This window comes from Apostichopus japonicus, chromosome 22, assembly GCF_037975245.1.
Source record: "Apostichopus japonicus isolate 1M-3 chromosome 22, ASM3797524v1, whole genome shotgun sequence".
Taxonomy (NCBI): Eukaryota; Metazoa; Echinodermata; class Holothuroidea; order Aspidochirotida; family Stichopodidae; genus Apostichopus; species Apostichopus japonicus.
Genome location: NC_092582.1, coordinates 9,687,501 through 9,700,016, shown reverse-complemented (window position 1 = coordinate 9,700,016; position 12,516 = coordinate 9,687,501). Strand labels below are relative to the sequence as shown.

Below are 12,516 nucleotides of genomic sequence, written 5' to 3'. Positions count from 1 at the left end.
GCTTAAACGAAGGGGGACATCACGCAACAGTCTCATATTTAGGGACAAAGTGACCCCCCCCCCCCGCCTGGTTGGTACTTAACGTCCCTTTGAGATACAAGGTTAGAATATTGAAACATCATAGTGTAAGGTGATAGGGGAGGAATTGGGTGAACCTGTTATTGTGTATTTCATGAGGGTCCCTAGCATTTCCTCTCGGGATACATATTAAGCCAATACTTATAATGCTTAAACATTTACAATCTTATCGAGTTTATGCTTGACTCAGTCACTCATACTCGGCTGCTGAATTTTCATAACAATAAAATGAAATCCACGGCGTTTCAGATATGATAAGTTTCCATAGCTTATAAAAAAAAATTGTCAATTACAAAATTTTCAATAGAAGACAAGAAAAATAAAATCGAAATTTTGACTCCAGTTTGTTATTGCTTGTAAGTGAACCGGAAATGTTGCAGGGTTTACCGATCGGTGATATCATGATGGCACTTATACAGTTCTGTACATTCCTTCTGCTCTCGTGACACCTTTACGTAAATCGATATAGTTCCATTTGAAGTTCACGCTGAATCATGCGATTTTAATGCGTACGGAAACTCAATTCATATTCTTGCTGTGACCAAATATGAGAAGACCAGTCTTAGCCAGCGAGGATAAAAAAAAATCCCTCTTCCAAAAGTTTGATATTGCGAAATCAAGCATTTCGCAATTTATGTGTTGAACTTAGGGGGAATTACGTACCGCGACCACAACAATTGGTGTTTATTCGACCATTGTATGCGTAAGTGCCAAAGAAAACCCAAGAAATCCACGATAAGGTGCCAATTCAATAATAATTTGGTTGCTATATGGAGGGAATTTTCACCTTCCTCACCCTCTGTACATTCTAATATTATTGTAATATTATTTTTCGCAAATTCTGTATCCTTCCAGTGTTTATAATTATCATTTGAGTATAGTTCTAATTAGTAGCATGTTTTGGTCAGTTATCATTGGGGGTGGAGAATATTCAAAACAGACATGTCCCACCGCCCCCCCCCCCCGGCCTCACATCCGGCGGAACGATCGATGATAAAAAATATAACTTGAAAAGAAGATAAATCGCAATACCTTTATCTAGAAGCATCTCCCTTTAACTTGAAACTAATCTTCCTTATTTAAGGACCACCCCCATATCGGGGTACGTATAATTTCAACACTATATAGGCAAATTCATATTTTGAATTTACACCATTCCACTCCCCAGTTTCACACGGACGTGTTAGAAGGCGTTTAATGATTACCCAAAAGAATAAGAATGTACAAACCCTATAATAAGGGTTAGGTAGAGGAACATTTCGTGTCATTACCGCTCCCATGTCCCTTCTGGCCCCCCTCCTCCCTACCCCCTCATCTCGAGAAGAGTTCAATGAAATTACAACGGGAACACTGGTGAAATAACGTCTTCTCTATTAATTTAAACACTGGTGTTGTGATGTCATTACCTTTTCCATTTATTGTATCAATCACCTGTTGTCGGTCAATGTTGAAAGAGGAACTATTTTCATTGTTTTGATGCCAGCCCTTGGAAACCACCTATTAGCTATTAAATTGGAACCACGTAGCTAATTCAACATGCATAATCGCATAAACTGCCAGCGCTCGTCGCATATCATGTACGGCTGGTTACACAGTTGGGGAATCCCCGTTTTGGTAACACGCACAGACTTGTCGTGCTGTATCTGGTACTGCCTGCCTATATATACGTACTTAATCCTTCCTGCACCAATTTTAACGTTCATTACCAGTTTGGATCTTACGGTAGGAGGACTGACTAACACTGCACGGAAGAGGAACACTTCTTTGCGAGAAAAGGTACGTAAGGAAATCTTTATAACTCGACAAGTTTTCCAAAGCGTAATAATTTTCTCGTAATGTTTGCTCCACTGTTAAAAGAAATTCAGGGCGCAATCAGTTTGTCATATAAAAAAAAACGAAATGTGTGGGTAGGTGAACACGCCTTATTTTTAGCTGTATATACATACTTAGTCATAGCGTGTCATAGTTTAAGTGGCTTATTCGTCAGAAATTTTCACATTCACTAGTTTGTTTCCCTTTTCCCGAGGCCCCGACGCATTGATAACATTTCTTTTTCTTATTTTTTTTTCTTCTTCTGTTTTGATTGGTAAAGCTGTAGCCTAATTTTGATGTTGCTATATTTCCATAACACTACTAAATAGGCTTACAGTATGCTACTATTACCGTACACTAACTCACTGAACCAATATAGCGCTGCGTTGTCATCCAGCATAGCAACAAAGCAGTCCGATTGCGCAATCATAAAGACAGGTGACGTGTTCGAAAATACGTACACATGATTTGTTTTTGTTTTTGTTTTCATTTCGACGATCGGTCCGCAGTTTACTTCCTTTGACAGTGTCGGTCTTTGAATATATCTACCTCTCAGTCTAAAAAATTAATAAGATAATCAACTTGGAGTTTGTTAAGCAACCGCATATTTGCATGAAACGGCATATCATATTATTATGTACAGAGGTTAGGTATAGACCGATGTACTATTTATAGATATTACGTACCATCTTTGCCATGTTTTTTTTACTGGTATTGCAGACTATTGCAACATAACGGGGTGTATTCATTGTTAATCATCATTACAATTCTTTGTTTGCTGTGGTTCAGTTGACGCCTATAGAGGTCAGATATTGCACAGAACCAGGGTATGTTCTGTTTATTTCTTTCTTTCCTTTTATGTATCTGTATTGATTGGGGGGGGGGGGGGTTAGGGTTAGGGAGAGAGACTTTATTGTTTCTCATTTTGCATGTCAGGTTAATTTTCTCCTCCCTTTCTTTATGCATGTTTCCATTTACACAATTGTCGATTTGTTGTGTTACTCAACTTGCGTGTCCGAGGCAATGACTGTTGTATTTTAATATCGAGTTGAAAGATCACAGCAAAATAATGGTTAGATTATTCTGGAGAATAAAATGGTTGTTTGTTTGCGTATAATCGATGTTGCCGTGATGTTGCCATATTCTACACTGATTAATGTTTCTTGGGTAGTGCTTTCCTAGTATGCACTCTATGCGAATCTACGGCGAGTATAAAGCTAGGGTATATGTGGAAGTGGAAATATATGTGTGGTGATGCGATTTTGTAGACTTAATTTGTGTGGGGGGGGGGGGTTAACATACAGAATAAATTATCAATTTATTAAATATTAATAACATTCAATTATCAAGAACGGATATAAACAAAAGAAGTGAGACGCGAAAAAATACTACACTACTACATATTGAAGTCTTGAACTCTATGGAGGGAAATCGCCCTACTTTGAACCGACTGGAGAACCTTTTGACTGTATAGGTCGGCTATCACACTACTCCCTTTGTGGTATTGTAGGAATATACCCCGTGACTTGCATTGCGCGTGCGTGTATGTGTGTCATGTATTCTAGTGTGCCATGACTATGTTATGATTGTGTTCACACACAGAAAGTTCAGAGTTGAAGTTGTTCAACCTTTACTAATTCGGTGAGGAATCTCAGGAAATGTCAATTCCGCATAATACCTTTTTTTGTAATTTTATGATAGAATTCAAAATATTTTGATAATTACAATTATTGTGGAAACTGCAAATGAACATTTCACAAAATAGAGCATTACATGGATAAAGTCTGATGGACGTTCCCTGGTATGGTATATCAGGTGATTCGTATAGTGTGCATGTGTATGTTAAATACATGTTATGTTCATGTACACTCTGAACACTATCTGATGTATACTCAGGAAATGTCACTTCCGATTAACTTTCGTACTTCTCTGTAGAATTCAAAAATATGTTTATGATGGTCGATGTAGAAACCGAAAGTGCGCCTTCATAGAATTGACAATAGAGCATCCAAACTTGTTTGTCGAAATTTCTTTTTATCATTTTGTTTATGTTTGCAAACGGATGGCTAGTGTATACCTGGGTCATTCCGTGTCAAATTATGAATTGCTGTTGCTGGACCGTCTCCAAAAATTATTACTCTCATTGCATGATTATATAGAGCACCATGAATGAAATAAGGATATTCTGAAAATACTTTTAGTGATATATTCATCCTAAGATATTTGCTTCAGGATACTTAATTCTTTCAGAGATTATTATGTCCAGTCCAAACAGTACAAAATAATGATAACAATGCTTTCCTGTAATATTATTTACAATTTTTGTAGCACTAAAGTTGCTATTTCATGCTGCGATTCAGCATGAGGAAGTGGGTTTGATGCCATGTTATTACCAAGCAAGGTAACCATGCGAGAGCTATTTGTGAGGGTTTTTAACTTTCAAGTATAACGTTCTTACAACTAACCAAATTTCAGGGTTGTAACTTTTCTCAATATTAATTTATGAGGTTGTAAAATTGCTCTGTACAAAAGAGGTCGTCTTTGACAGCCCGGCAATATTGGCTTAAAAAGCGTCACGTTGAAAAATCTGATATGATTTTTCTAGAAGAGATATATTACCACCCTGTTTGTACAAACAGTTTCAGGAGGGTATTTTGCCTTATTTTGAAATGAAAAATCCTCAAAAATTTGGGATTTTGCGAGTAAACGTTTTTGGATGTTGTGCTGTTCCACAAGATTTTGAGCCTGGATATTGTAACGCAATTCAATACTGTACATGAAAGGCATCGACACATTTCAGGTAGGGGTGAGTTTGGTTGGGGGGGGGGGTGCTAGCGGGAATATGGTGCTTTCCTCGGAATAAATATGGAATATTGTTCCACGTTCATGATTTTATCAAGGGGAAGCATGACATCAACTCCTTTTTACCATAACAATAAGAGATGGTGAAGTTATTAAATTTGTTCTCATTTTGCCTTCTTTAGGCCCTGTACACTCACGGATTTCCCCACTGCTCGCTAATTTGCTATTCGGAGAATCCGGTAAAGAATGTGTTTGAAAATGTTATGATGTATTATGGCAGGGGTCAAAGGTCAATCTCCTGTCCTTGTACATCATTTCATTCTTTGACCACGTGACCGACATTTCCGCTGTAAACGGAAGGCGAAAAGACTGAGGTCCGGGAGTATTAACTTACCTCTGCATAAGACTTGGTGTTAAAAGCCTCATCATGGCTGCAAACTATACATTAACTGGGTGAGAACATGCTACCCTATATAGGAAGTAAAACTAAAGATAGAAACAGAAAATGTTGTGAAAAGTACTGAATTGCTAAAATTTATAATCATTCGGTTTTTGTATACTTTGCTCGATGTCCAAGAATAAGTGAAGGACGTTGACGCCTACCTACTACCCTTGAAGCAAGTATTTCACTGTTATGACGTCATCTGCGTTTTGGAAGTCCAAGTTCGACGGGTGGACATTTCTTCTATCAAATCATCCTTCGGCCTACAACTCCAGTTTATGGGGAAGAAAGACGAAACTGATACGGAAGTGTACCAATGACGTCATAAATAGTGATCAGAGATCTTATGATGTAAATTGGCAGGGGGTTTCATTCGACACCCCTGTTAATATATATCATAGTATTTCTGTCATTGATTACCATGCACCGTCCTGTTATGCAGCCAGTGAATTCTGACGATCATGGAATCAACACAACAACTACCAGCTGCAGTAAAGGCTACACACTGAAATACTGGTGAGTGTGTAGCTTATGATGTACATTGGCAGGGCTGCAGTCATTTCATTCCCTGTTAATGTATTTCATAGACTATCATTCATCTTGATGCATCGAGTGCAGAATTCTGCTCTACAGATCGGAATTCCTTGAGAACATGAAAACACGCTATACGGGACGAAACGTGGAATGTTTCTACTGGCGAGACACAACATTGTTCAGTCAAACTTTGTACCGACAAATTACAAATTCAGCCATTACATTCAGATGTAAGTTCAGTCGTCTCTCTCTCAGTCATAACTGGAATTTCGGGTCTATGAATGGTCACACTGACACATAACCGTCAAATGACGTCATAATGACATAATAACGTAATGTTATTCGCTTGCTTACCGTACGTCAGGGAGGCAGCTCCCTGTTCCGTATCGTTCATTCTAGTGAAAAATAATTACCAAGGTAACAGTTCCATGTTTTTTCGGAGAGAAATGGTTTCCTACAGATATTTTCAATGTAGATACGCACTTGATAAAAAAAAATTATATAAAAAAACATGAATAAATTGTCTAATGGTGACTAATGCATATTGTGCTGCCACTGGTGGCCACTGACTGACAACGGCAGAACATCTATAGTAATATCTATAACATGTACCATAAAAGTTAAAAAACGAGCCTATACCAGTCCAACCGAAGAAAGACAAATATGATCTGCTTCATGACGGAGTCCGAGATATCACGTGGACGGGAACGAATGGTGCGTTGTTTTATGATGTACATTGGCAGGGGTTTTCATGTCAATATTCTCTGTCAATGGACGTCATAGACCGTCGATCATTCACATCATCAGAAACGGACAGAATGAACATGTGTCGAAGCTCAACGAATCGATCCGAACATTTCCGAGATATATATCCAGCATTTCCAGAAAGATGTAACCATATACGTATCATATCAACAGCGAGCCAAACTAGATTGTTATTACATCATGCTTTGCTGGTATAGGATAAGTGGAATGTCGACTCTTTATATACAGTTATTTCATGTTTGTACGTTCGACATCCGACACTCTGCTCTCGTAGGTTGTTTCTGTCATCCCGCCCGGCAAAAATTAACAAAAGGTGTTGTCACTTGACAGTATAGTTTCTTCTCTACCAAATGAAAGAATAAAGTCTTTAATAAAAGGTCATAATATATGTGCGTATGTGTATGTTTTATTTGTACGTGTGTTTATTTTTTTTTTTTTTAAGCAATGATTGTATACAGAGAAGGACAATGACCATTGATTATATGCTTCAGTACACATGTAATGGGGTAATTGGGGGGGGGGGGGGGGAACAGACGCGAAAGGAGACTTTATTCTTTATGCTATAGTCCGCGGACATCCCAAGTAGAGGGCAAGAGTAAATGAGAACAAACTTCAAAGATTGTGCGAATAATCTGACATAGGAATGATAAGGCACACCAATTCTATCGTATTGAATTTAGATGGTAAATAAGTCATTATTTCGTCATAATGCGGTTGCCTTTCTTAGATCTCCCATAGTTACATTGAGGTGTATTCAATTATGTGTAAATATTACACGACTGTCACAATTATGCATTCCAACATAAAATATTTACAGCTTTATATATAGGGAGAGAGATAGAGGCATATATAGATTAGTATTCTATGCCTGATCTGCGGTAGTGTTGTAAACGATAGATCAGTGTTAGTCGTATACTATACTGTATAGCGGCACGGAACCTGCGAATGCGGGTGATCTATTTATAGACCAGAAGGCACCATCTGACGTCACTAATATCCGTTACTTTTTTTTTCTGGGGAGGACACACATACCCCTTTCGTACGAGGGAGTATGATTCAACACACCATGCATGGTCAACGTCCCCTTTTAAAATAATGGATCCGCCCTTCAGTTGAAGAGACACATATAACTTCACAGCGGTAAAGTAGGCCAATCATTTCAGTATATAGGGAATCACGATGTCATCGCTGAAAACTTGACAGTATAGAAGCACTCGTATTTGCGAAATATTTTAATTTTACCACAATGTAATATACGGAGAATCAACCGTATATCACTATATTGAAAATACACCCAAACTGATATATCCACATTATTATAAACATGCCGCAGAACTATACGAGTTACATGTGTAATTTGTTTAAAAACATTTGGCTTTACATTAGAAAATGTTACATGCCTTAGCATATATATATATATATATATATATATATATATATATATATATATATATATATATATATATATATATATATATATAAATATATATATATATATATATATATATATATATATTTATATAGATATATATATATATATATATATATATATATATATATATATATATATAATTTTTCTGACTGATTGGGGTATAGGTGCACCTGAAACCATTTTTGGAGGGCCAGAGGCGAATGAAGGATTTGATAATGGATGGGGTGTTTCCCTGGGGTCATTGAAGCCATCTCCTATGTAGGAGGTTTGGGTCCTCCCCCGAAAAAAAATAAAAATCAAATGTTGCATTCTGAGTCACAGTGGGACTATAAGTTGATATCCCTCACATATAATGTTATAATTTCCGTACTTTTCTCGAAATTTGAGCCAGATGTTTTATTTTCCCCACTATTGTCACGATCTCATGTGTCAGCTTTTTGTCTGACGTTTTAATCGCCAAATTTACTAATTTGGAGTTCTTCAAATTTATTTGGCTGGAGGAAAATTAAACATCAGGCCAATAGCACTTTGGGCGTTTTTCCCCATCTTCATTTTTCTAGGTTCTTTAATGGTCTACCAATTAAAGAGAAATAGTACTGTAACTACCCCAAATAACATTGATTTCAACCATTTCAAGTTGGTCAGTCCGACTACGGGCATACTTGTCGGTAAAAACATGGGATTTTATTCCTTGCCGTAAGCCGAAGGAATCTATGCGATGGTGATGATGTGCGTGTGCGTGCCAGTGTGGGTGTGTGTGTATGGGACGCCTTGGCTTGTAAACACGATATCTCATGAACCAAAAGTTGCTTGAATTTGTAAGCTGGAATGTAGGTAGCACTTATGGAGGTCAAAGGTCGTTGTAGGTCACGAGAGGTCAAGGGCTGAAAACCTCGTAAACACGATATCTCAAGATGTAAAAGTTGATTGGACTTTAAACTTGGTATGTTAGTAGCCCTTAGTGATTAGATGTTCTCTATCCGTAATCATGGAGATCATTGTAGGTCACTAGAGGTCAAAGGCTGAAAACCTTGCAAACACATATCTCAAGAAGGTTTGTCGGTAGCCCTTGGTGAGCAGACGATCCCTATTGTATTTGCAGGTTACAGTCAGAACAAGTCCGATTATGCAGAAGTGAAGTTTGTTAGACCTTGAACCCTCTTTGCATAGGTACATTAATCAATTCTGAAAGACTTGCTATTTCTGCACAGCAATTCAGATCGTTAGAAACTCTTGTATCTAAAGTTTCTTCTCATATTGGCAAGGAATCACTAAGTTATGTGACTTTCTGGTTGTTATTACGTTTCACTCTATAATCTAATTAAGAGATCCCAACGAATTGCGAACCCATACAAGTACTCGTACCCATATGCATGGTCAGTTGTCGTAAAATAACAGCAACTTTCATATCTTGCGTTTTTTTCACCCGATTTGGCGGCCAATTTTACTGCGTGCATAAATGCAACGTAAGTTCGTAACAACAGAGAACCCGTAGTCCCGACAGTTAAGAAAGGAACAGTGGTCAGGGTAAGATATTAATGAACAAATAAATAATTCTGAGTCCAAGAATAAAGTCCGAGAAATGTTCATAAACATCAAGTCAAGCATATTGAGTATCACCAAATAAGCTCAGCTCCACCATAGTTGGTGAAGTTTCGGGCTGAGGTGGAAAAAACCTTCAGCGTTTTTGCCGGATATGAATGATTCCCCCAGGTTATCTCGACAGAGTATTAAAGGAATTGTCTTGTGGAAGATCTCAACGTTTTCTTCTTGTAGAAATCTGGTTTTCAAATTCACAAGTTTCTCACCAAAAGCACCGTTTTTACGAACGCATAAATTTGGTGACTGACGTAGCGCAGGCAAATAGGCATCACGAGCGACTTGAAGTTAGTACTCCTATTTCCGCAGCAAATACACTCTCGTGTGTACAGGGAACAGGTGATTGCCTATGATATATTATGTACATATCGCGAACGAATACAGCCTAGTACTATATACCATGCCCAGTTGGTATCCGTAAATAGCGTTGCAAATAGTACACTCTAACACTTAAACCACAGTTCCTAAACTGTTCTTCGAAATCGCTGAAATAAAATTCACGGATCAACTTAACAAGGAAACTTGAAAAGTATTCGGAATACCGAAAGATGAAACTTGGCGGAATCGGTGCCAGAGCAGAATGTAGTACCGAGAAGCTTAGGCTTCCCAGAACTGTCCGATTGTAAACGTTAGAGTAGCCTTTATGCGAACATTCTTCGCATCGATGCGAACATTCTTCGCATCGGAGCTGAACATCGCAATGTAAACAACGAAGAGCCTGCTGTTCAAACTTATCTTGTGTTACACAAAGACCACCAAATCACCGATCTACTACATATATGGCGGCTTAAAGGGTTTTTAAAATCATATCTAATTTATAAGAAAGTTCACCGAAAATTAAGGAAGAAATTAATCTGTATACAAACGCGGTTTTTGTTGTGATTACTGTAGTTTCTTTATGGAGCGTGGGTTATGTCGCAATCTGCATAAGAGAAAATGACGTCATGTTCGTTACTGTTACTGTTTGAAATGTCTATCCTAAACGATTAAAAAGTCGTTTCTCTGCTGTCAAACGCAACATTAGCGTTCTCATACTTTGACAACATGTTTGGAAAATTATTTGTCTTTTTTAAGGTAAATTCATAGGGCTACCGGGCAATCCTTTAAGCCAGGAATTGTCTGGAAGAAACGTTTAAATACTCCCTTTTGGCGTGCCATAGTTCTATAAATAGGCTAATTGCTAATAAATAGGAACTCCCCAGTCCCCACTGATAACGCCCATGAAACTCGTGGTTATGAATGATATACGTGTCAGATTAGTCATCAGATATTTCTAGAATAGGTATGATTGGTAATATCGTATCTTTGCCGTCTAATCTGTCCAAAAGAAGTTCGAAGGATCTTGGAACGATAGGCTAACAACTAAATATTCTTACGAGTTTGGACGATTTCTTGAAGGTAATAAATAGTACTTAACAAATGTAGCCTACTGCCTAGGTGTACTTTCTAAGTGCTCCAAAACTGTTAGCCTAAGCTCTAACATAGGAGCCACAAGTCCAAAGTATTTTATAAGACACAATATACAAAACTGCTACGCAAAATTTGAAGGATCAAGTCGATTAGTGGTTGTCACCTTATTTGTTGTTGAACATACCATATTACTAATTAATATCACGAATGAGGCTAGCTAGGTGTTCTGTATATGCGTACAAAGTTACATCAGTATAATCAGAAACAAGTCACATAGTATGTGCCTAAAGTGATGCAAAAGTGTAGCTTCTTTATTTTGTAAAGTAAAGTTACGCATAGGCGTAGGAGCCCAATTTGATTTGGGGGGGCTGTAACAACTTGCCCGAAAAATATAACCAAAATTTGTTTCAACATGTTAATGTGCATATCATATAGGCATGCATTACACATTGAAAATGATTTTTCTTTCAGTAGGTGCCCGAAAAATTCTCAGCATATTGCCCGAATTTTCACAAAAATGTCTTATGCCTTTGCCCATACGCATGTATACTGCACACCTACTTTGCAATGGTACATGAAGCTGGAGTGTACATACATTGCTTAATGATCATATTTATTGCAAGTCACTAAATCAATTCTTGCATCACACAATGACATGTGTCAAATATACTATGATATATAAGTACTTTGCAAACTCCAAGAAGGTCTCAACCGTCTCATACTGTATTTGATATTGTGGACTCTTGTTTCTTCATTCTGACAGCAGAAGTTACTGAAGTCACTCAGATGGGAAAGTGTTCTCTTTGTGAATCAGAATTTACACCGAATGGGGTAGGTGAACTAAATTTTAAGAAAACATTATATAAAGCAGGATTTAGCAGTCGATATTTAGTTAGATATAATCAATCCAGTCATCAAGATATGAACTCGAAATGGTATAAAACTGTGGTTTTGTCCAAATAATGAAAAGATTGAGAGTAACTGCTTTACAACATGTATGTAAACAGTATTAAGTCTCTGTTAATAACGAATTTAAGGTTGAAAGAAATTTGAGACTACTACAGAAAGACTTGAGTGATGTTTGGAAATTTACTGATATCTTGGTGCTGTTTCTGTACCTGTTTATAAACACTGGGAGGAATGCTGTTGTCAGGTGTTTACGGGTAAAATCTTTGTTTGTGTAAGTGTATGACATGGATTGGAAAAAGTTCAATATTTGACTTTTCATAAAATTTTGAGGAAAGAGTTGAATCCTGCTTCAGATAATGACAATTTCTTTTTCATACTAGTATGTTAGAGCTTTCTACACACATCAAAGTATGAACTGGATCTGCTGACCAATAAAATGGGAACAAAAAATGAATCGCTCTGGCACATAGCCAATTTGGTCCGAGGAGAGAGTACTTGATAGGCAAATGTTACAGGTCAGTTCCCGTGACGGGGATTTTAACTCATGCTGTTACATCATGAATCAACGAATGTAGTATATATATCTATATATATTGTAAATCAATAAAGAATAACACACCAGAAAAATTCCACTTCACGACCGGTTTTGTCCTTTTTTTGGGACTCATCATGCGAAGGTAGGAATCAAACCCCGGATCTTTGTGTCACAAACCGAAGTCCGTACCACTCGACC

At 37.5% G+C, this 12,516-nt stretch overlaps 1 protein-coding gene across 5 annotated transcripts in view; it reads left to right on the top strand.

The window, feature by feature from the left end:
* The first annotated feature begins 10,647 nt into the window (after window positions 1-10,647).
* LOC139964180 (TNF receptor-associated factor 3-like) overlaps window positions 10,648-12,516 on the top strand; it is an 11,289-nt gene continuing 9,420 nt past the window's right edge. Inside the window, exons 1-3 of one of the 5 annotated variants that reach the window (XM_071965580.1) lie at window positions 10,651-10,862; window positions 11,641-11,705; window positions 12,164-12,298. In XM_071965580.1, the coding sequence (XP_071821681.1) occupies window positions 12,290-12,298 (9 nt within the window). In that variant the 5' untranslated portion in view covers window positions 10,651-10,862; window positions 11,641-11,705; window positions 12,164-12,289. Of the gene's footprint in view, window positions 10,863-11,633; window positions 11,706-12,163; window positions 12,299-12,516 lie in introns of all 5 variants that reach the window. The other 4 variants (XM_071965579.1, XM_071965577.1, XM_071965576.1 and 1 more) reach the window with 4 other exon arrangements.